The 23,749-nt window shown below is 48.9% G+C and overlaps 2 protein-coding genes and 1 long non-coding RNA gene across 6 annotated transcripts in view; 2 read left to right on the top strand and 1 right to left on the bottom strand.

Moving 5' to 3' along the window:
- The first annotated feature begins 224 nt into the window (after positions 1-224).
- Positions 225-5,202, top strand: CIAO2B (cytosolic iron-sulfur assembly component 2B). Of its 3 annotated transcripts, none has more exons than XM_079988148.1 (5): positions 225-460; positions 2,305-2,382; positions 3,447-3,572; positions 4,735-4,780; positions 4,988-5,202. In XM_079988148.1, the coding sequence occupies exons 1-5, from the start codon at positions 308-310 to the stop codon at positions 5,083-5,085; spliced, it is 501 nt and encodes a 166-aa protein (XP_079844274.1). In that variant the 5' UTR covers positions 225-307; the 3' UTR covers positions 5,086-5,202. The 3 variants fall into 3 exon arrangements, with proteins under 3 accessions (XP_079844274.1, XP_079844276.1, XP_079844275.1); XM_079988150.1 differs by lacking the exon at positions 225-460 and adding an exon at positions 556-576 and having other exon boundaries at positions 2,242-2,382; XM_079988149.1 differs by lacking the exon at positions 225-460 and adding an exon at positions 793-825 and having other exon boundaries at positions 2,242-2,382.
- A 2,071-nt stretch (positions 5,203-7,273) lies between these two features.
- On the bottom strand, positions 7,274-16,926 carry MATCAP1 (microtubule associated tyrosine carboxypeptidase 1). Of its 2 annotated transcripts, none has more exons than XM_079988146.1 (7): positions 16,797-16,926; positions 12,478-13,124; positions 10,951-11,094; positions 10,336-10,468; positions 8,817-9,122; positions 8,242-8,339; positions 7,274-7,610 (listed from the first exon to the last, which is right to left on the bottom strand). In XM_079988146.1, the coding sequence occupies exons 2-7, from the start codon at positions 13,051-13,053 to the stop codon at positions 7,446-7,448; spliced, it is 1,422 nt and encodes a 473-aa protein (XP_079844272.1). In that variant the 5' UTR covers positions 13,054-13,124; positions 16,797-16,926; the 3' UTR covers positions 7,274-7,445. The 2 variants fall into 2 exon arrangements, with proteins under 2 accessions (XP_079844272.1, XP_079844271.1); XM_079988145.1 differs by lacking the exon at positions 16,797-16,926 and adding an exon at positions 15,471-15,590.
- Positions 15,667-23,749, top strand: part of LOC307222712 — a 17,184-nt gene continuing 9,101 nt past the window's right edge. The window contains exon 1 of the long non-coding RNA XR_013841859.1: positions 15,667-15,938. This is a non-coding gene — a long non-coding RNA (uncharacterized lncRNA). The remainder of the gene's footprint in view (positions 15,939-23,749) is intronic.

The raw sequence follows: 23,749 nt of genomic DNA, 5'->3' as shown, positions 1-23,749 counted from the left end.
GAAGTCTGTATATGCTCAGAGGCTACTATCTGTCTGTGCACGAACACTCAGGCGTTTCCTCCCAGCAACTCGCACTTCTGCAGCGGGGAGAAGGAAAATTAGAAACAAAGCGAACCCGGCAGCTCCAGCTATAGGCAGCGAGATGGGCTCTTCTACATTCTTAGCTCCACTGCAGTAAGGCTGAGCGCGTTACCCAAATACCGGAAGCGCGTCACGCCGAAGCCATCTCCGCTCAGCGTCCTTCCGGTGCGGGGAAGCGCTTGGCAACGGCGCTGGGTCTAGTGGGCTGAGTGCCGCCGCCGTCGCCATGGTGGGCCAAGATCCGTCTGCCTCGGCGGCGGGCGGCGCCCTGGAAAACGCGAACCCGCTCATCTACCGGCGCCAGGGCGAGCGGCCCGTCACGGCGCGCGAGGAGGACGACGAGCTGCCCGACGCCATCGACGACCGGGAGATCTTCGATATCCTCATCGGAGCCCAGCCGGGGTTCGCCTGCCAAGGGGGAAAGTCTCCCTGGGGCGGAGGGGGCGGGCCCGGCGCTTCTCGTGGTTCTTAGAGCTTCTCCAGTGGCTCATGGAAGTGGCGCCTCCCGCTTGCAGCGGCGCCTGGGTTGGGGTCGGGAAGGCGGGTGCGGAGCCGGGCAAGAGGGGCTGAGCCCTGGGAGCCCGGGCTGGGGCTCTGGGTGGAGCAGGCGCGGTGGGTTTGTGTCCGGGGTGCGCAGATCGTGTCACTTTCACACGCTTGCACTCAATAAGCAGGTCGGTTGAATAGTCACATCGATATACAGTAGTCGTTTCTTAACGCACTTCGATGCGTTTTTCGAGCCGAGTAAGTTACAATCTGTCAGGGGGAGGCAAGTTCTACCTCATGAACCTATTTAGATTTCTTTGAGGGTGTCAACAAGCATGTAGATAGAGGTGATCTGGCTGACATGGAGCACTTGGATTTTCAAAAAAGCTTTTGATGAAGCTCACCAATGACTCCTGCGTAAGCTTAGCAGTCGAGGAATGGTAGGAGAGGTCCTCTTGTTTAAGCTGCAGGAATGAAAGAGTAGGAATAAACGGACAGCTTTCCAAATGGGGAGATGTTGAAAATTGAGCCCTCCAAGGATCAATGTCGGGATTGTGCTCTTTTAAGTTGTTTATAAATAATTTAGAATTAGGGATTAGCAGCAGGGAGGCAAGGTTTGCCGGTAACATTAATTTTTTCAGATTGTTAAAATGAAAAGAGTGTGTGATCGTTTGGAAAGGAATTGAAAACAAAATTGCCAGTATCGTACCATGCAACTGCTCTTTGAACACTCTGTGACATTCTGGTTGCCTCACCTCCAAAAGGATATTGTACAGGAAATGGTCTGTAAAAAGGTAACCAAAATGATTGAGAATGGACTAAATTGGTCATTAGCCCAATTCAGCCGGCCTTTATTTTTATTTTTATTTATTATTTATTGAATTAATATACAGTGGAACCTCATTTTACGTACCGCCCTCCTTACGAATGCTTCGGATTATGAGCTCCGCTAACCCGGAAGTAGATGCTCACGGTTGCGAACTTTGCCCGGGATGCAAGTGACAGTTGCGTGCCGGCAGCACAGCAGCAGCGGGAGGCACCATTAGTGAAAGCGTACCTCGTGTTAAGATTGGTTTCAGGTTACAAACAGACCTCTGGAATGGATTAAGTTCATAACTGGAGGTACCACTGTACCGCCCTATACCCGGGGTCTCAGGGCAGTTCACAGAATAAACTTTTTAGGCACAGAGCAGGTCTATATCAGGTTTGTATTAGAAATAGCACAGATTGATTTCCTCAAGCATCTCAAGTTTTTAAAGTTGTATTTGAAAGCTGGTGGTCCCTTGCTGGCATTCAGCAGGTAACTCAGGGCTCTCATGCAAAAATTCCTACCAGGGTGTTATCATCTCAGAAGAAAGAGAAAGTGGCATTTAGTAGAGAGGGGAGGATTGCATAAAGCAGAGATGGAGAATCTGTGGTCCTCCAGATATTGGACTATAGTGCCTATCACACAGGCTGATGGGAGTGGGGAAACCAAGAGCATAAGGAGGGCCATAGAGTCCCCACCGCTGGACTAAAAAGATGTTTTCTGGTAGTGTGCAGTTGGCCTCTCTAAAGAGGTATTGGCCAACCTGTTTTCTGCATTGGTTGCTGTTGGGAAGGCTTGAGCAGTTTGTCTTCATTGGGCAACATTTGGGAAGCTCCCATCTTAAATGAAGAATTGCATCCCCACAGGGCCTGTTGCTTTGTGCCTGGCCATGCTTTGCTAGTGGAGTGTTTTTCCTTGACTTTCTACATCTCATTCGTTCCATCAACGACCCAGAGCATCCCTTAACATTAGAAGAACTAAACGTCGTAGAACAAGTTCGAGTCAAGGTGAGTGTTGTTGGCCTTTCTCTGCCTTTTCCAAGCTATAGAGAAAAAATGGCCACTTTTTGAGCCAGAGGCTCAACAGAGGCTGAACAGGCTGTAGCCCATGTCACTAAATTCATGAAAACCAGGTACAAACAGATCCTTTAGGAGAGATGCAGCTTCAAGGAAGAACAGGTGTCTTTCCAGTTTTGCCTGGCCTGATTCTTAAATTCCCCATTTCACTTCCCCACTGCCCAGGAGGCTTTTTATATAACTGCACCTGTGTGACTTATCCAAGCTGCTACCATCATGCCCTACGGTGATGCCCCCTCCCATCTCACCACCACCTGGTTAGCTCAGTGGCCCTTGGCTCAGGCTCAGACACTATATTCTTTTATATAGTCAAAACAAAAATTTTTTTTCCTTCCAGTAGCACCTTAAAGACTAACTAAGTTAGTTCTTGGTATGAGCTTTCGTGTGCATGCACACATCTGAAGAAGTGTGCATGCACACGAAAGCTCATACCAAGAACTAACTTAGTTGGTCTTTAAGGTGCTACTGGAAGGGGAAAAAATTTTTGTTTTGACTATGGCAGACCAACACGGCTACCTATCTGTAACTTTTATATAGTGTAAGTGTGGGGTTTTGTGTCAGCATCAACTGGGTAAGTTCTCTTTCTATTCACTTATTTCCTTGGTGGTGAGAGGGATGGGGGTGGGGCCAGGGTGTTGGCTGTCTGTAGTTGGCTGCAGTGAGGTTTGTTTGCATTTGTGAGGGGGTGGGATTGTTGGGTCAAGTTAGCCATATTGATTCATATGCTGTGGATGGGTTCTTGTTGGGCTATGTATGTGATAAAGGGGAGCAATTTGGGGGTGAAGGTGTTCTCTTCTATTTGTCCCCAGGTTGCTTGGTTTTCTTTGTGAATTCCTGGGCTGAGAGTCTAATTCTCAAAGTACAAATGCAGAGTTAGTAAGATGCAATGAGACAAGCCAATTAGCTCTTTTTCCAATTAGAACAGCATTTTATGTGGTTTAAATTATGATTCTCTGAAAAAAAAAAGTGATTGTGTCGGGATGGGTCTTTCACAGGTAAATGATGCTGAGAGCACCGTTTCAGTGGAATTCACCCCCACCATTCCTCACTGCAGCATGGCAACATTAATTGGCCTTTCAGTCAAAGTGAAGCTGATCAGATCCCTCCCAGAAAGGTTTAAGGTGAGTGGATGTAAATGGCCAAAAGGGCGATGGAGAAATTCTGTTCTCGTTGCATTGGGTGGACATGAGGGGCCCTTGGGGCTGTTGAGGCATTGCTCTTGAGTGATCATCTGGAAGCAGAATTGTACTGGTAGTTCTGCTTTTACAGTGTCTGCATTCCCCGTTGCAAACCTGCAGTGCTCACCAGCCATGAGCAGAAATTAGAATTCTGCAGGGGATAGAAAGTGCGGTGGCAGCTGCAAGTTCCTGTAGCTCCTCAAAGCATTGAAAACCAAGACAAATGTGGGAGACAAAACAATGACCTGGGTCAGCAACCTTCAAGGGGAACTCCAAAGTGCTGCTTTGACTTGACATTCTAGGTGTTGCAGGGGATGGGGTGGGGATATAAATTCAAACAGCCAGTGATGCCAGAAAACTTGATCTGCCCTAGGAAAGGGCCCCAGACAAACAGCTGGCTTGGCCCTTGGGGAGTAGCTCCTGTTTGTGAGACCACTGCTTGGCTCCCAAGAGGCAGCAACTACAGCACCCTGGAAAGCAGCATGAATTTCCTCCTTACTTGCTTCCTGTGACACCTAGTTTCAGAAGCTCTTGCTCATCTTGGCACTTGACAGGCTAGGCATCAAAGGGATATGTGGGCTTTCCTTCTCCCCTTTGTTTCTATTAAAGCACCTGAGGCTACCAATTGCAGGATCCCATGCAGCTTTTTGGAATTTGACATGCTGTAAACCAAGTGCCGTTTTTTCAAATCAATAAGGAAAGGGGTCCCTGGCTGCCCTGCAGCCCCACCATTGATCAGATGCCTTCTTTCAGTTGTTTCAGCCCTTCCACTCCTGCTCCCTAGTGGCTTCTTCATATCCAATGGTGGTGGGGCATTCCAAAGCTTTTGATCAAGGCATTCTGCCCAGCCAGAGTATTTATCCCACTAGAAGAATTCTTGGGTTGGAATTAGAAATAAAGAAACTGCCAAAGTGACAGCGCATCCTCACCAATGAGACACAGAATGGAAGGGAGGGAACTGGTGATGGTGTGTATCTGAGCAACCAAATTAAATTAAGGTAAAATTGGATTAGCGAGGTATAATTTTATTATTCCTCCAGCTGGTTCAACCTGGGGGAACGTTATTTGGTGACACAAATGATGCTTCTTCTTTTCTTCCTCCCAGGTGGATGTCCACATAACCCCTGGAACACATGCCTCAGAGCATGCAGGTACGTTTGAAATTCACCACAAAATACCCCTCAGAATAAGTCACTTACATTCCCTTCTATATTTGTTTAGAAGCAAAGCTGGAAGGGAAGAGTACAAATACCACTTGGAATTTTTTTGGTGGGGTCCTAGCCCTTGAGCTATACAGCAGAGGAGAATGGATGGATTAATGTCTTCACTAACTCCTCTTGTGGGGTTCTTTTTCACAGTAAACAAGCAACTGGCTGACAAAGAGAGAGTGGCGGCTGCCTTGGAAAACAACCACCTGTTGGAAGTGGTGAATCAGTGTTTGTCTGGGCGCCCCTGATAATGCATGCTGGGTGGGGTTGGGGTGGGAACAAGCAGGAGATGCTCTTGTACTTGTATGTGAATAAAATAATTGTGATTGTTTTGTTTTTAAATAAAGACAATACCCTTTTCCCTACTTAAGCTTGTCTAAAAGTATTGGATTAGAAACACACGTGAATCTGAAAAGTAAATCATGAAAACTGAGGAACATGTTTATATAGTATAAACTGAGGACTGGACATCAAAATACCACTCTTACAAAGCTGAATATTTTATAAAGGTCTGAATGTTTCTGGTTTAGAAACATTCCCACGGACAAAACTTACTGTTCTTGGGTGGCTTAGAAAACAAGGTGGAAGAAAATCCTGCAACCAAGTAAAATCCTATTTTATAAATGTGCTTCCATCTTTTAGGAAATGGGAGGGCACTTGGAAGGAGATTTTGTCAGTTATGAAAGAGGACAGATAGATAGACAGGTGTGTTTTCCAGAGCCTTGGCAAACAGGGCACATGATAGACAGTATCTGACATTCTGCAACTGCATTGACACATCCTACCACATTTTATGGAGATGGCTATGGCTGCTGTTTAGCCTTCAGATTGAGGCAGTTGCAGAGGCAGCCTAGTGGGTGAAATCTACATGGGTAGGAAGGATTTGATACCAGGGGTCAGGATTGCCCAAGACCCTTTACATTGAAAGGGGTGGGTTGTACCATCCATAGGTTCATGACTGTTGGTTGCTTACTGGAGGGCTAGTAGAAGCTGGTGAAGGAAATGGCATGGGGTGTGGTGGGAGATGCCCCTTCTCATTAGTCAAGGTGGGGGGCGGGCACATGTGACTTTTTTCTAAAGTATTCAGAGAGCAAAAAGGTTATCCTCCCACTTCAGTCTGAGCAAGGATTTCAGCTTGGCAGTGCATGAAGATTTCTGCCAACCTCTCCAGCTAAGCACAACAAAAGCAGAGGAGAGTCTTTATTGAATGGAGCAAAATCCGTTTTACACCAAGGAGCCCAGCAGTGGAAATGGCTTTGACAAACAGTGTAGAAGCACAGGTAACATCACCCCCCAGTTGAGGTAGCATCGCAGGATGGGAAAGGGTTGTTTTAATATGAATTTATATGTCACTTAATGCCAGAAGAGACTGTTAAAGCAACAGCTTCAGACTTGACACCCAAGGTGGCCCCCGTGCACCTTTGCTCCCTCAGATTCTCCCAATTTATTTGCTTGAGAAACACTACCAAGGTCCTTGGCTCCATTTACGAAGGACCTGCCCTTGCTTATCAAACACATCCTTTTCTAAGCTAAAGCTACCTGCCCTCCCACACCTCCTTTCCTTGCCTCCCTCCTGCCTCAGGGTGGCCACCAGTCTCTCTCTGCACCTCCCCCAAAATCCTTGGGCACAAACATGTTTGGCTGTCAAAAACACAGCTGAAGCAACCCCCGAGCACCCATCACACTGCACATGCCAACTACAGACAACTGCTTACACTGGACAAAAACTTTTGTCAAAGGACTAGACGGAGCTACTTGCATTTACTCATGGACCAGCAGGTCTTTCAGAGAAAGCAGCTTCCTGCATTCAAGGCTGTGGAGTCCTGCTGCATTCAAAGTAATTCAGGAGATGTTGAGTGCAGCTCATTGCCTGGCTTGTGAGCTCCCAAGGCACCTGCCTGGTTGGAAGCAAAAGATGCTGGCCAAGAGAGAAAGATCTCTGTCTGATGCAACAAAGCAAGTTTTTCTGAAAAGCTGCAAGCTGACTGAGATGGATATGAAACACACCTGAAGACATTTTCTAACTTTGCGTAAATGGGTTCTGTATCTAATTCTTGGCAGCCAAACCCTGGAAGACATGTCCTTGCAGCGGCTGGTGACCTCTGCGCCTGCTCTCTCTCAGTCAAATGGTTGAATTGGTGAACCAAACACACTGGCTTGTGCAAACGCAGAACAGTTAACCTCCCTTAGAATTGCCTTTTTTGTTTTAGCAGGATCAAAAGTGATGACTGCCAGCCTGCTCCGCAGAAGGGGAACATGCCACATTCCATGTATCTTGAGACATTTTGAAATTACTTTAAATGGCTCCAGATTGGAACACTCAGCAGACCACCTGCAAAGGTTTCTCCTTGAATAGCTGGAAGACTGCCTCATCCCAGTCTTCATTCACCTAATATTCAACCAGAGACCCCAATAAATAAAGAATAAATAGTAGGCTGTAAGCCAGTAAACTGTTTTCAGCAGGACCACAATCTGACACAACAACTTCTTTGAAGACCCCCAAAGGGCCTATTCATGATTACAGCACAGCCTGTCTTGGGTGACAGCAGCAAAGGCTGGAGGAGCCATAGCCCTCTCCCTCCCTCCCTCTTCCCCCTCAAAGGCCGGCTCATTCTGGCAGCAGCTGTTCCAGTTCCTCGTCACTGAGACAGTTGGTTGCGACAATGTGGTTGAGCTGCTGCATGTACCTCTCTAGATCCTGCATGAAGTGAGGGATTCGAGCCTTCTCCAGCACCCCGTATTTCTGAAGATTACTCACATCTTCGTAGGAGACCTGAATTTATTTGTGTATAAGAAAAAGAGCAACTGAAAATTAGCAATTCATTCAAAGATGAGGTTTCAGTCTTCTTGCTGGAAGCCACCCACCCAGAGTGGCTGGGGCAACCCAGTCAGATAGGTGAGGTACAAAAAACATCATCATCATCATCATCATCATCACTGCAATACCAGAGAGTTTTGTGTAACAGACCAAATTTACCTCACCTGAGAGCCAGTCTGGTGGACACTCCTACTGAGGGCCAAACCAAATGCATTGTGGGAGATTCACAATCAGAACTCCCTAGTGCCTCTTGGGTTAAAAACAGCCATTTTGAGACAGGACTGTTACAATGATAAAGGGGGAGTGGGGAGAGAATAGACATTCTATGCCCTTTGGAGGAGGATCAAGATGAATTGGAGGGCCTCACTTAGATGGAAAAATTAGGTTTTCTTAGCTGAGGACTATGCTGTCCTCCCTTCTTGGTCTCTTCCTGCTCTATCCACCTGCCTCCAACTGGAGCAAACACCAGAAGCCAAGCCAAAGAAAGCCCTCTTGGCTATGAGATGGAGGAGGTGAGGGTACCTGCCCCCCACAATACACACACATTGGGGGTGGGGGAAGACCACAGAGCAGGCAGAGCTGTTACCTTCCCCAGGGCAGCCAGCAGCTGGAAGTTGATGGTTTGTCGATGTCTCAGGATCCGGAGAATTCCATCCAGGTACACTTGATCTTTACTGAAACACCCTGAAAGAGAAAAACCACTGACACATCCAGCATAAGCAGGACACCTTCCAAAGTGACGTCCAAATACTGGCAAGAAATTCAAACACTGCCAAAATCAGGGAACTTCCTGAGGGCTGGAAGGGTGGAGGTTTGCAGGAAGTCATCTTGTGCTTTTAGAGTTTTCTTTTTTTTAGTGTTCTGCAGGGTATCAGAATCTAATTCTGAAGGGCACCATCAATCAGGAGAGCCCCCAGCACCAGCCCTGCTGCACATCAGTGCCCAAGAGCGGAGTTGTCCTTTGCAGGTCACCTACACACCATCCCCCAGCCAGCCATCTTCTTGTGATGGTGGGAGGGTGGGGGCTGAGCAAGGGGGTCCTAAATTGGAGAGGAATTTTAGCAAATGCTGCTCAAGTGGCCAACCTCCAGAACCCTGAGGGCTGGAAACATTTGCATCTCTCCAATACTGAGCATCCTCATGCCATGTGAAGGCCCTTACCTGGCTCGGAAGTGTCTGTCTGGCCTCTCTTGGCCCGCACACAGTATTCCCAGCGCACCCCAGGGTCCTGGACGTAGCGCTCCAGGTCATGGAAGAGCTCGCAGAAGGACATGTGGCTGGCCCGGTAGACAGTGTAGTAGAGAAGGGCTGCCCTCCACAGGAAGGGCTGCTTGCGGAAGAGGACGCTGTGCAGGCTGGCCAGGCCTTCCTCAGTAGGATTCGCCGGCTTCAGGCCGTAGTGCTGGCGGCCTTCTGAGCTGTGCCACGGCTGGTGGGCATTGTTGACCCCGCGGATGTAGTGGGTGCCTAAGGCAGAGGAGAGGCATTTCCCCATCATTACTCCTCCTTCACAACTGGCTTGCCTCAGCTTCCCCCCCACCCCACTTCCCAGTCCTTCACTGGGTCAATGAATCGCAGGGCAAAAGAGGACTCACGTCCTGGGTTTTAGGCTGCATGTCCAGGGGTAGGGAACTGTATCAGGTGGTGGGAACACTCCCTGCCCATCACCTGATGCCTTTATGGCATCGGATGACAACTCGAAAAATTAGAAAGCCTTAAAAATTGGAAAAGTTGAAAACCATGAAATGAATCACTTAAAAATGTGTTATGTCAGGCTTCAGGGAATCTGCTTCCTCCCCCGTAGCCATAAATGAGGAGATCAAACAAAATGAATTCTTACCAGTTAGTTTCTTTAATAAACACAGCGAAGGACAAAAGAAAGTGTCAACCCAGAATGGCGGTGCTCCTAATTAAGGCTTACACCCTCTCCGTCCCTATTAATCTATGTCACTCCTACGTCTTGTAATCTGAGCATGTGCCCTCTGAGCATTCTGTTCTGAGACTTTCTGAGCTCTTTTTGACCTTGGGCTGGGCAGAGGAATGCTGTCCAGAGACTGTGAATCTGTTAACCCTCTGTCTTCCAGTGTTTCTTCTCCTAGCTGTTCTCCATACAGTATTTCCCAGCTTCTGCCTTCTGAACTATGCCCCTCTGCAAACCACCGTTCCAAATCTATCTGTCCTCCTGCTCCTGGGAAGATTCCGGAGCAGGAGCAGGTAGAGGTGGTGGCTTCCACCATTCCTCCTCAGCACGGTCCGTGATAGTTTATTAAACTAGATAAAGCCTGACTTCTTATTAAGCAGCTTCTTTCAGTCTGATGAGGCTGAAATCTGTTCTGATGTAGCAGTGGTAGTTAATGGAACTTGTATTAGACATGAGCCTTCCCTTGATTTTCACAGCCAGACAGCATTTGACAACTAGGCCCCTGTCAGTGAGCACCCAGACCCTCCTGCTCTTCAGAGTTCTAGGTCTCTGTGGCACTGAACAGAATTATTAACCCAGCCAGAGTTCAGGGCTGGGTAGTCAGCTGGTACATCCTTCCCTTGAAAGAAAAATTGATGTCCCAACTCCTGGCAGACAATTCTCCACTCTCCTCCCACCTCGTGCTCCTTTAATACCCTTCCAGGGCACAGAGGGTTGGGGAATGTCACAGAACTTTGCTCCTTCTTCACGGATCCTGACCTATTTCATGGCGCAACATGCCCTCCAGCCAGTTCTGACGAGCCCCAGAAAGGTTGATGGCTAAAGTTGGGCGGCTGTTTTCCACCATCATCACTGCCTGAGACAGCAGGTCCTCGGTCAGCTGAACCACCACCTAGAAGAAGATTGGGGAGCAGGGCCTGTATTTACACTCTGCATTGAGCTGCGAGGGAGTTCCCATCACAGGGCCCAGGATGGAGAACAAGCTTTGAAACCGAAGAGGGAAACCACAGGCCATCCATCCATCCATGCATGTGACAACCAAGACCATCCCAGCATTTATCCCCCAGGATTCTGAGCCTGCTTAGGAAACCCAGCACAGCTCTTGGGAGGTAGGTCAGGCAAGGAGCAGCACAGAGCTCCCATGCAGCTTCCCGTCCTGGCAGGACTCCAGTCAGTCCATGCAGTCTCTAGGGGAGAGTCCAGGGCTAGTCCCAGATGTGGCTTCCCACCCTCACCATCCTGGCTGGATGCAACCCCAAGCAATTACTGCCTGGGGCAGGAAGGATTTTGGGGTTTCCAAGGGCACTGCACAAAAGGCTGTCAGGGTGCCTCACTGGAATCACGCAGAAGGTCTTTTGCCAGCATTGGACTCACCTCTCCAGAGCAGCCTTCCTTCTGCATGTACTTCCTGACAATGGACCAGATCTGGCATTTGCTGAGCAACTTCCCTCCATTGGATGCCTCAAAGTTCTCGTAGGTGCTATATTTCTCCAGCACAGCATCAATGATTCCAATAGCCTGAAACACACACAGCAACTGTCTGCTTTTTCTATTTAAAATAACAACAACGTTTTAAAAATGTTTTTTGGCTACCAGATACAAAGAATGAACTCCCCACTCACACCTGAAGAGAGTACACCTGATATATTCAAGATTAATGCATAATGTTAAAGGAGGTCCAACACAAGCTAGTTGAAGTTGTCCTTCAGGTGCTGGCAACCTGGATTCATTCTACTTTTTAACTTCGTAGGAATTAAAACTAAAGCAAGTTGAATAGGTGTCTGTCCATTAGTTATTCCATTGTTCCTGCGGCTTATTTTAAAAGGCACAATCTGTATGCATGTGTTTTGCCTTTTCCTCCATTATGTATTTCCCTGGATAACCAGAGACAATCTTGGATATTTATGACCTGTAGACCAAACAGACAGACTGAAGAGCATGAAGGACAGGTGATTGCCATCATGAGATCACCCCTTCCTCTGCCTCAGCTAGGAAGCCCTAAGCAGCCCAGCCATCAACACTGAGGCCATGTTGCTCCACAGCAGGCAGACCTGGCTAACCAGAGGCAGCAAGCCTCGGTGATTCCTCAAAGTCTGGCAACTGAAGGAGCTGGTCAAATTTTATTCTAGCCTGGCAAATGTCTTTCAGCTCCCCTCCGCAAAAGACGACTGTGGACAACTTCCCTCAGAGGACTGTTGTGAGAATTAACAAGAGGAGTCAAAAGTTCTAACACCACCAACAGAATGAAGAAGTAGAAAGATTGCTCAGCCCAAAACAGGGTAGCACCAGCTGTGAGCAGAAGGCCCAATTCAAACTGCCACCATTCCCTTAGTCTCAGCCCTCCAGTCTACAATATGGAGGCAATGATCCTGACCCAGTGTGCAAAGGTACGAGAGTCCAGTCACCCCTGCTGCTTGCCACTGGTCCTAGCACCTGGGCTGCTGAAAGAAGCATCTGATTTCCAAGTTTCAAACTTCACCCTCTTAGATCCCTGAGTCCTGGCATCCCACAGTAAAACACTGCCTGGATGTTGGGGGAGTGGGGCATGTGCTCATGTGTGCCAGGATCAGAGCAGGCTCTCTCCCTCCAGTAGCATGACTCCGTTTCTTTGGACCCCCTTGCCAAACTAGAATCTAGAAAAGTAGCTGAGCCTCTAGATTCTTCAAAACATTTTGCCCCCCTGCTCCTTACAGGGTTATTGTGAGGATTACTGATGCACACAATATAATGCCAGCTGCGTTCCTGCTACTGAGACCCAAAGCATCTATCCTCCCTCTGGGAGGCAGAGACTTGCTGGCTTAGTCTCCTCGCAGCAGAGCAGAGGGTAAGGGTTGTGGAGGGAGGAGCAGCCATTTGGAAGAAAATGGCAAAGGCAGAGGGAGCAGGGGGAACTTTCCTTACCTGTGAAATAAACTGCCCAGAGGCCTCTTTGTATTTCTCCAACACAGCTTCAGGGACAGGCTCTGCGTATTCAAACTGGGGGTTGTAGGCGTAGCAGGCCCCAAAGAACTTCTCCCTCTCTTTGTCAACGTTCACCGGCCGCAGGGCCACCAGCAGGCAGGGACTTTTCCTCTTGGCCCCAATGCACCTGTCCGCCTTGGCTTTGGGGAGGTGAGGCAGGGAGGCGGCACTGCGGATCTGCCCCCGCGCGCGGTCCCTCCGGTTCACTGCACAGATGCTCTCACTCCGGCGCATCCAGCTGCAGGGATTCTGGAAGGCAGGGCAGAGGCCCACGGGGGGCGGCACTTGGGACTCTGGGTTCTGGAGGCACTTGGTCTTGGGGGGCGCCCGCTGGCCCGGGCTGGAGGAGTCTGAATCCAGAGAAAGGGAAGGAGAGAAGAAGGGAGGCACCCGCAGCCCCTCATAGGGACGAGAGGCCTCCTTCTTCCCGCTTCTCCGCTGCTGCAGGCCAGCACCAAAGACATCAGGCTGCTGTTCCCGCCGCCGAAAGGACTGCCGACCCGAGTCCAGCACCATCTTGTTTGGAGGCAGCCCTCTGAGGGGATGTCATCAGGCCAGCTCAGAGGATTCTTTGCTTGGAGGAAGCCCTGGGCAGCCAAGAAAAGGAGGCACAGGCTTCAGGCTAAGCTTCCCTTCTCCACAAAAAAATGGGTAGCTACATTTGATCAGGGTCGTTAAAACAAAAAGAGAATTGAAGAGCTCCACAAGGACCTCTGCAAACTGAATGAATGGGCTGTAGAACAGCAAATGCAATTGCAAGTGAAAGCAAGTGCAAAATGATGAAAGTTGGGGCAAAAAGACTGTTAATTTCACAAGTACACTCATGGGGTCTGAACTGGTGGTGTCTTACCAGAAATGAGAACTTGGGGTCAAAACAGATAGCTCAGTGAACATGTTGACCCAGTGTGCAGCAGCTGTGAAAAACACAAATTTCATGCTAGGGATCATTAGGAAAGGAATTGAAAATAAAGCTGCTAATATTGTAGTGCCATTATACAAATCTATGCTGCAACTTCATATGGAAGAATGTTCTCAGTTCGGGCTACCTCATTTCAAAAAGAATATTGTAGAATTTGAAAAGGGCATCCAAAATTATAATGGAATGGAGCGACACTGCTATGAGGAAATTTTGCCACATCTGGGGCTTTTTAGTTTAGAGAGAAGATGGAAAAGAAGTGACATGGTCAAAGTTTCTAGAATGAGGCAAGGCATGGAGAGTGGACAGAGAAAAGCTTTCCTCCTTGTCTCCTAAGACTAGACCCCATGGGCTTCCAATGAAGCTGAATGTTGGAAGGACTTCTTCAGGCAGAACACGGCTAAATGATGGAACTCACTCCCACAGCAACGGCCACCAACTTCAATGGTTTTAAAAAAAGGATTGGACAGATTCATTCAGGAGAAGGCTGCCAACAGCTGCCAGCCACAATGGCTCTGCCCTGCCTCCATGGACAGACTCAGTAATGCCTCTCAATACTGCAGAAGGGGAGAGTGCAGATATTGTGCTTAGGTCCTGCTTGTGGGTTTCTTCCCTTTGGGGCAGCTGGATGGCCACTGTAAAGACAGGATGCCAGACTAGAATGTCTACCGTCAACCTGAGCCAGCAAGTCTGCTCTCACGTACTTCACGAGCTGTGGGGCGGAAGGGTGCGGGTGCTGCTGCTGACAACAGCAACATCTCTCCTTTTGCCTGTTCTCCTCGCAAGAGGCAGCTCTGGATGGTGACCCAGTAAGCACCCCCAGAGGCTTTGCATTATCTGAAAACATGAAGAGGGACAACAGGTCCTTTCTAAAGTCTGATGTGCTAAGCTTGGCTGCCATTACTCAGTGAGGAGGAGCAGGAGGAGACTCTCAGTGTGTGTTCAGTCACCCTTGTAGTGACTACTTTGCATGTTCTATGGCCAGGTTATTGGCACTAAAAATGGGCTCTAAGTTTCTGCCTTGGCTTTGGGCTTCCTCCCCCTAAGCTCTACTCAGAGTAGAACTAGCACTGGCTACAACCCTTAGCTGTCAGGATCCACCAATACTTCCCATCTAAAGATGCTTTTAGGGTCCTTCTGAAAGGCAACTGTGTGCTCTGCCCCTGAGCCTGCCGCCACCCACCCTGAGCATCTGCCAAACTGAGTCAACCACTCAGCATGTTTGGCCACGGGAGAGAGAAAGAGGAAGAAGGATTTCTGCATACAACAGGGAACTGATTTAAGGGATCCCCATCACAAAAAGCAAAAATGGATCTCTGAGCCCTGGTTCCCAGGAGTACCTGGCTAGCCAGAGGGACCTTTAAAGGGCTGGCTGACAAGGGGTGAGGTCAAAGGGCAGAATGGGCAGGTCTAGTAGCCACTATTCAACAGGACAGCTAAGGATGGAGCCTCCATGTTCATGAGCAATATACCGTATTTTTCGCCCTATAGGACGCACTTTTTCCCCTCCAAAAATGAAGGGGAAATCTGTGTGCGTCCTATGGGGCAAATACAGGCTTTTGCTGAAGCTTGGAGAGCGAGGGGGGTCGGTGCGCACCGACCCCTCTCGCTCTCCAGGCTTCAGGAAGCTATCAGCAAGCCTAGGGAGCCCACGGGAGTTCCCGCAGGGTTCCCTAAGCTGCGGATAGCAGCCTGCTGCCCGGCGCACAGGGCGCCCTGAAGCAGAGCGCGCCGGGCAGACATCCACAGTCTGGGGAGCCCTGCGGGAGTTCCCGCGGGGCTCCCCATGCTGCGGATAGCAGCCTGCCGCCCGGCGCGCAGAATGCCCTGAAGCAGAGCGCTCCGCGCGCCGGGCAGACATCGGCCAGCCCCACAAGCTCGGGAGACAGCGGGGAGGGGCAGCGCCGCCATCCCGCTGTTCCCCGACCTGGTTTTGGGGGGGAAATAAAGGGGGGGGAATTTCCTTTATCCCCCCCAAAAAAATTAGGTGCGTCCTATGGGACGAAAAATACGGTACCTCAGATCTTAGGGGCTAGCTGCTCCTGAGCTTCCCAAAGGCAGGCTTGGCGGCTGGCTGCTCTGGGAGACAGAATACTGGCTGGGGCAGGCCTTGGCCTGATCCAGAGAGGAGATTCTGATGTCATCATAATGGACAGGAGGCAAGCAGGGAAGTGGGGAGGGGGCAGGAGGACTAGTGGAAACCCCAGCACAGCACTTGCACCATCTGTGCAATTCCACAAGTGAAGGCAGAGTCTACCTTCAAGCATTACTGAAGGGAGCAGGGACCAGGGAGGAGATGCCGATTCAGTTCCTTGCCAACGGCACAAGGAGCCTAGGAATGCATCTGTATGTAGGAAGCATCCCTGGAGCAAGGCAAGGAAAGCTGCCCCATCCAGATTGAGCCCCATCAGCTCTGCGAATGGCCTGGGGACCACAGGAATTGCAGGGGCTCAACAGGCGCAGGTTTGCCCAGCATGACCCAAAGGTGGATCTTGCCAAATCTGCTCCCCTTGTTTATGGCAAAGCAAATAAGCAAGGTGATGTTTGCTTGTCCTTGCATCTCAGCAGGAATCTCCAAGTAGGGGAAGCAGGTGATTGGAGGGTGCTCCAAAAGGAGCACTTTGGGCTGGGACAGCTGCTGGGGCATCTCCAAGGAGACAGGCAGGTGGTCAGGACTTAGTCTCTGATTTGGGGGAGGCCAAACCTTATTCTCTGAGCCCGGTGGGAAAGAGCATGTAAACTAAGGGTCCTTGAGGCTACTGTTAGTGAGGTTTCTATGCCTGAGGGATCCCTGAAACCACCGTCAGCCTCCCGTTCAGCCAGACAGGACCACGAGATTTCACGCTCTCCCCCATCACACAATAGATCCTGGAGGTTGGGTTTCCCACACATTCTCCGCAGCTGGGTAGCGGCACCTGCAGGAAGACCCCACGCAGAAACAAAAGCCCTGCGACACGCCGGAGCTGAAGCTGCCTTTGGGGAGATCCTGAAGATCAGGATTTCAGCAAGGCCCCGAGAGTCAGACGGGGGTCCGGGGGGAGAGAAACCGGGTTCAGACGCCTTGCTCAGCAAGAGGCACGTGGGTCGCTAGGTGGACTTGGGCCAGCTGCTCTTTCTGCGCCAGACCCTCCTCGCAGGACTGTTGTTAGGACCACTGGAGGGTTAGTCCCTCGGAGGCTCCCCGGGACTTCTTTGCAGGGGATCTCTTTGTGGGCCCGCAGCTATCCAAGAAAAGCGAGCCCCCGAACCGCCTTTTGTCCTTGGGAACCCCGCCCCGCTGCCAGAGATCCCGCCCGCCGGGGCTTCCCTCCCTCCACCCCACCGTAGCCGCCCCGGTACCTACCCGGCTGCGCTCCCTCCTCCTCCTCCTCCTCCTCCTCGGCCCGCTTGGTCGGTGCGGCGGAGGAAGCGCGGGAGGGTCTGCGGGGCGGGCAGCGACGGGGGTGGGGAGAGACAGACCGACAGACAAGGGCTTCGAGCATGCTCAGTGGCGCTGCGGAGGGAGGCGCGCCCGCGCAGCCAGACCCCTCCCCGGGCAGGCGGGCTCCAGCGACCCCCGAAGAAGCGGCGGCGCCAGGGCGGCTCCCGCTCCGGACCAGGAGGAGTCCGCCGCTCTTCGGAAGCCGAACCGGGCTGGGGCTGCGGGCGCTGCCCTCTCCCTTCCCCTCGAGGCTGCGGGAAGTCCTTGGAGGGCAGCCCAGGGCAGCGCTTGGGGGAAAGCCTTGGGCGTGTCGCAAGGGGCGGGTAAGCGCGCTCTGCCCCCTCCCCAGGGACCCGAAAGGAGGGCCGCCTCTCCAATCCCCCCATTGCGCGCATCACCTGATGGCATCGGTGCGCCTTTGTCTCCCAGCAGCTGCCGGCCCGTGGGTGGGGTGGGGGTGGGGGTGGGGGTGGGGGGTCCCCGTCCCTCTTCCTCCCACTCCAACGCCTCGTTTCGCTTCTCCTTTTCTTTTTGGGAGCGTTTCATGGCTGGGTATTTTTTAAAAAAATAGTGTTCAGGGGTGAGGCGCCAACTTTAAACATTTTAAATGAATAGATAAACAGGCCGTTTAATCCATTGACCCACTGAAACCCAGGCGCTTAAATCAACTCGGCTTCTTTCTTCAAGCGGGCGCGGAGGGCACAAAGGCTTTCCTTTTCTGTCTGCCTGGGACAGGGCAGGTAATGGTCCAGATCTCTTCTGCATTGCCTCAGTGCGCCTGCGCTCTCTGGTGCCTTCCTTGCCAAGGCTGGAAGGGTCGGCTGGCGAGGATTAGACCCAAGGCACTGCTCAGCGACTCTCAGCTGCGGGAGGGGGCAGCGGCATTAAGCTGCAGCAATAAATAGCAACAACAAGCTGCTTTCACTTCTGCCATTGCAGGTCATTCCAGCGTTTAATTTTAAACTGTCATGGTTTTTTATCAGGTTTTGCCCTAAAGCACAGCCATAAGCGGGTTTTTCTGTCTGCCTTGAAGTGCAATTTCAACAGCAAATCTAAACACAGAAAGAACCAATTCCCTCACACCCTTTCAGAATTAGTCCCTGCAAAGGCCTGACCCCAGGTGCAAAACAGGGGCTGCCCCAGCTGACTGGGAATTTAACATATCACAAATGTTTGGCAGTGTGTTCTCTTAAAAATTAGCTTTTATAGCTAATTTTAACAAATGTTTGCCATTTTATTATGTATGTTATGTTTTTTGTGTTTTTATATTGTACACTGTCCTGAGATCCTCAGAGGAAGAATGGCATAGAAATTCAATAAATAAATATTATGGGTAAAACAGCAGACTTGCCTGTAGAGTCAGCCCCCAAAGCATTTGCTGTCAGAGGCCAGTCGTCCCCCCCAAGTTCCATGTATAGGAGCTGAGTGGACTGGGGCTGACTGGAAAGGCCCCCTCCTCCACGCCACCTGAGGAGGGGTAGAGAAGGCTGTGTTGCCTGCAGGCAGCAGCTCAGACCTCTGGCAGAGATGCACAGTTGGGAGACTCAGGAGTGAGGCTGGTATGCTGCTAGTGTTCCATCAGCCTCCTTCTCACAGGCAGTAGGTGAAGTGGCCAAGTTGGGCTTAGGCAGGTGGCAGCTAATGTGAAGGAATGCTCCTCAATATGCAAGGCCCTGCCAGGGAGGAACTAAGAGAGACTGAAATCAAGATACACTACATTCACAGCATTCCCCTGATCCACCAAGCTTGTACCTCGGCCGAAAAGAGAAACAAGATTTGTCTGGCATGACTTGTCTTTGAGAAACCCATGCTGGGTCTTAGTAATCACAGCATCCTTTTCTAAGCGCTCACAGACAGACTGGGGTGGGGTGGCCCCTTCTCCTGCAGAAAGGGTGGGGGGTGCCTCCTATCTTGGGTTGGAGGGAGTGGGAGCAGGCTGCTCCCTTCTCTTGGTTTGAGGAAGGTTTGGGGCTGCCCTTTCTATTGGGGTGATATGAGAGCTGCTCCTTCTCTTGGGGATGACTTTGGTGTTAGCTGCCACCTTCCCTTGTGGGGGGACCTGGGAAGGAGAGCGTTTGGGAGGAGCTGCTTGCCCTCAGGGTCTTCCAGGCACCCTGTGGGCTGAAAGGGAGAGAAAAAGAGAGGGACACTTCATTCATAAAATTATTTTTATACTGTGTTGTCTCATACACATGCGCATGCACACACACATTCATTGAAACTGTTTACAGCAATCCAAGCCATAGAATGATTAAGGCAGGCATTCATTAACCCTGTGTCATGAATATAACACATGTGGATAAGTGCATGTTTACAAGGATACAGAAGCACAAACAGTCCCATACAACGAAAAAAAGCGCTACTGATAAAATGCCAGTTGTCCTTTAAATTTTAAATCCCCGTAGGAAACAGCAGCCTCTATAGGAAAAACTGTGTAAGTAGCAGGCTTGGCTCTGCAGAACAGCTTGCTGACATCTCATCCATCAAACAGCAAGGGGAAAAGCAGAGACATGCACCTTGTGGAAGTTAGTATTATTAAATATATTTCTTAAAGGTGTATACTGCCCTTAATCCACAGATCTCAGGGCACTGACTACATAAAAAATCACAAAATACATGACAAGAACAGGAACAAAATATAAACCAATAACCCATCCCAATAACCCCCCACATAATTAATAATCTTATTAATAGAGGCCTATAAACTCTCTTTTAGGAATGAGAAACACTGTAAATGTTTGAATAAAATGGTTTGATTGTAAATGAAAGCCAAAACAAGGATCCCAGGGACATATACAAAGTAGTCCTGAGTGGCTGTGGTGGTCAGATCAGGGGCAGCCACAATCCCCTGAGTGTGACAGCACATGCTTGACCTTTCCAGCAAACTGCCAATGGGCAATACTAGACCTAACAATACTAGACCTAAAGAGGGCTATCTACTCATAAATAAAGGAATATGTGAACAGACACTAATTGTAATAGCAAAGAAATATGCTAAAGTTGGCCCCAGAGGTGAAAGAGACACTTTGACAGGTTGGAGGCTCAAATTTCCTCTTTTTGTGATATAATATGACCTTTGTATTACACCTTTGGGGAGTGGATTTCTTTGGGAAATAGAACTCTTTTTTCCCCAAATATTTTTTTATTAATTTTCCAAATTTTTAACAAATCAGTACCTAATTACATCAAATTTAAAACATTTTTTCCATTAAGTTAACCTCCCACTCTCCATTGTCAATGTGCTCCTTCTCTCCCCTATTTACTGCTTTAATATTACATTATTTATTTTCAATTCACATTCCATTTCTGATGGAATCTAATCTTAAATCCAAAATTATTTTTAATTTACATTTTTGTCCTCCCTCACCCCATATCTTCCTTAGCTGTCTATTTGTCAATTCCCTTAAAAAACCCAAAACAGAATAAAACAAAACAAATGAGGTTACTCTGCCCCTTGCCACTCTACCTTAAATCATTACTTTTGGTCTCTGTATTATTTCTTTCTTTTCATCTTGCTTGTATGTAAATCTGGATGCATCCTTTCCATCATTGTTCTCCTTTCACCAAGTCCATTTCTTCTCCAGAACCGTGTTGTCGAAATCCATATTTTTACCACAGCATTTGCACTTCACCATCCATTATTTCCAAGGACAACCATCTGGCAGACTGAACAGAAAGCATTCTCCTCCTGCAAACTGTGTCAATGAAACCAGCCCGCATGGGGGAGTTGGGGGGGGGGTTTAAACCAAACTTCCTTCAAAACACTGAGTTAGTCCCCCCCCCATCTACATTGCTCTGCTGATTTTCAGTTTTTCCTTTCGAACCAAGTCCAAGACTTTCTTATTTTCAAGAATGCTATCACCTCTACCTGCTCAAACCTGTGGCCTTTATTTCGAATTCTTTATTTCTCCTTGTTCTGGGAGGGGGTGAGTAAATCCCTTGTTGAAACAGAAAAGCATAAACACAGCCCCTTCCCCTCCTCCTCCTTCACCCAGACAGTTTCTTTCCAATGCAGTTCCAGAATTATTCCTTCTGACATAATGCCATCAGTTCTAACACCCTGTGCTTAAATTTATTTCCTCTCTCTAGTGGCAGGTAAGTTGTGGTCCCTTAGTAAAGTATAAGAGAAAAAAGAAACAAAGTCTCTTCCTCTCTGCCATTTTTTCACCAGCTGCACACCTGTAATTTCTTTAGCAGCAATGTTCATCAAGGCAAGGGTAATTTAACCTCCAGGGTCCTCCTCTGTCATCTTTTATTCCTTTCCTATTGGAACTTTTAAAAGGAGTTGGAGCCCTCTGTTCAGCTTTTATTTAATTTTTCGAGTTTCACCTGTAGAAAAGATTTCATGTTGGCTCCTCTTTTTCTCTGCCAATATTCACTTTCTATCTACGCAACTGGATATTCCTCTTTTGCAAGAATTCACAGCAGGAGGGCAGCCACCACAAAAGGTGGGGGGGGGGGTCCGGCCCAGTCACCCTCCTGAAGAGCCTCCCGGGAGGAGCTCTATTCCAGCTTTCATGACCTCAGCCAGTAGTGGATATTGTAGATGTGGGAAGAGAAAGAGAAACAAAGAAATAAGAGGAAGCTCTCCAAATGCAAGCGAGGGCCTCTTCCTTCTCCATCCTCCTTGCAGATTAGATGTCCATCAGCCACACATTTCGGGAAGATTTCGCCACTCCTCAAGCAAAAACTATTCTAACTCTGTGCCAAGTCACTACAACTTTTTAAACAGACAAAAGGTACTGCCAGTTGCTTCTCATTTTACAAATAGTACAGAGCTTATCTCCAGGGCAGCTCTCCTACGGATGACATTGGACAGCGAGTGTCTCATTCTAGCTACTCCTGATCAGGGTCAGGATAAACTCCTGGCCAGTCACCCAGTGTTATGATGTTTAATTACCCTGATGTTTTCTACACCAAACCTCCCCAAACCCGGTGCCCTCCAGATGTTGCTACGGGACTCCAACCTCCCTCTTTCCCCTCCCCCTTATGGGAGTTGGGAAACTAATTCAAGACCCTGGAAATGTACCTGAGGAAGAGAGCACCTAAGGGTACAGGTGTGAGCCCTGCAGAGATATGGTGTGTTTTTTAGGGTTGGGTGAAAAAGGATCTCCCAGAATTCCCCATCCTATTTGTGGTTGGTGAAGATGGGGGTGGGGAGAATTCACCTGAATATTTGGGATGAGGAGGATGGTAATTCTGCTGCAATTTGGATGGTGACAAAAGAGGAAACTAAGAAAATTCATCAGAAAACTCCCTGGGAAAATTGCTGGCTCACGTAACACCCAGCATAGGATTTAGAAAGGTCGAATAACCCAGGAGCATCTTTAAAATCTGGGCATGTGAAAGGGGCACAAGACATTAAGTAAGATGTCTCCCCTTTTCCCTTTGACTTTACCTTCTATGCAGCCAGCGCCACATTGTGCAATGGGGGTAGAAAACCGTCTGGACCTTCAACTAAACCAAAGAAATTTCTCCAAGGGAGAAAGATTTTTACTGTGTCAAAGGATCAGATGAAGGCAGTTATTCAAAGGAGAAAAGTTTCTCCAAAGATGTCCACAAAGTCAGCTAATCCGAAGGTCTTTCAACTGACCCATGGATCCTATCAAACAACTCAGGTGGACTCCTAGGAAACAAAACATTCTGCAGGATTCTGAAGCTGGTTGTGAGGTCAGAGCCTGGCCAAGGACTGGACCCAGTGGGCTCTGGGCTCCAGGCATGCTCTCTGCCAGGCCCATGTCACCACTTGGCAACTTCAGGCGGCTGCCAAGTCCCTGACCCACCCCTGCATTTACCCTCAAGCAGGAGGCTTAGGCAGCTGCATCTAGGCTCCCCTTAGAGTTCCCCCAAACCCTCCCAACTTTGCACCCCTTTGGAGAATTGAAGGAAATAAGGTAGGGCATGACTCTGATCCAGTTTCTGGCACCTCCTAAAAATCACCTGTTTGCCCAGGTGTTGAATGGCCAGTGGTCCATCATTTGGTCATTGTATTTTATTGGTTCCAGTGGTTTGGATGTTATTTTAAATGTTAGAGTTTGTGGGCTTCATTGTATTATGGAACTACCTCCTTTCGCTGCCTGGGTGCTCACCCACATTCACCACCTCAAGGCATCTTTTTAAAAACATGCTTGTGCACCTAGAGGCATTTCTTGGTGTTTTACTGTATTATTACATGAAACCTCAACCTTTTCTCTGAGGAACTCAAAGTGGTGTACAAGGCACAATTCCCCTTTCTACATTATCCTCACAAGAACCCTGTGAGGTAGGCTAGGCTGAGAGCTCGAAACCTGGTCCAAGGTCACTCATTGAGCTTTATAGCCAAGAGGGGGTTTGAACCCTGGACACCTGTGCCCTAGTCTGGTCTGGACACCACAGTATATTAACTATTTGTATGGCTTTAAAAGATTATCAGACAATGAAGGAGAAGGCTATTAATGGCTACTAGCAATGGTTGCTATACTTTAACTTCACAATTGGAAGCAGTAATGCTTTGGAACAGTGCTGGCCCAAGACATTTTGGCACCTGAGGTGAACCTTGAATTGGCATCCCATCCCTACCCCCACAGAGGTGATGGTGTGGAAGAAATTTGGTTTTATCTGAAAAAAGTACAAAACCAGACTTTCATACCCTCCAACATTTCTCCAATGAAAATAGGGACTCCCCATTCCATAATGATAATTTTACTATTTATACCTCACACATCTTACTGGGTTGCCCCAGCCACTCTGGGCAGCTTTAAACATATATCAAAACATAATAAAATATGAAACACTTTAAATGAATACTTCCCTATACAGGATTGTCTTCCGACGGCTTGGGGGTTGCATAACTCCATACCCTCCAACATTTATCCAATGAAAATAGGGACATCCTA

The sequence above is a fragment of the Podarcis cretensis genome (assembly GCF_951804945.1).
Source record: "Podarcis cretensis genome assembly, chromosome: 8".
NCBI lineage: Eukaryota > Metazoa > Chordata > Lepidosauria > Squamata > Lacertidae > Podarcis > Podarcis cretensis.
Note: the sequence above shows the minus strand (reverse complement) of the source record. Positions and strands in the feature narration are given on the sequence as shown.

Bases quoted from the DNA above. Each gene is read 5' to 3' on its own strand.
- MATCAP1 (XM_079988146.1), bottom strand. From the start codon at position 13,053: ATGGTGCTGGACTCGGGTCGGCAGTCCTTTCGGCGGCGGGAACAGCAG. The intron at 11,095-12,477 runs GTAAGGAAAGTT...TGTGTGTTTCAG, and splicing joins CTGGGCAGTTTATTTCACAG to GCTATTGGAATCATTGATGC. The intron at 9,123-10,335 runs GTCAGGATCCGT...CCTCTGCCTTAG, and splicing joins CATGTTGCGCCATGAAATAG to GCACCCACTACATCCGCGGG.
- CIAO2B (XM_079988148.1), top strand. From the start codon at position 308: ATGGTGGGCCAAGATCCGTCTGCCTCGGCGGCGGGCGGCGCCCTGGAA. The intron at 2,383-3,446 runs GTGAGTGTTGTT...GGTCTTTCACAG, and splicing joins TAGAACAAGTTCGAGTCAAG to GTAAATGATGCTGAGAGCAC. The intron at 3,573-4,734 runs GTGAGTGGATGT...TCTTCCTCCCAG, and splicing joins CCCTCCCAGAAAGGTTTAAG to GTGGATGTCCACATAACCCC.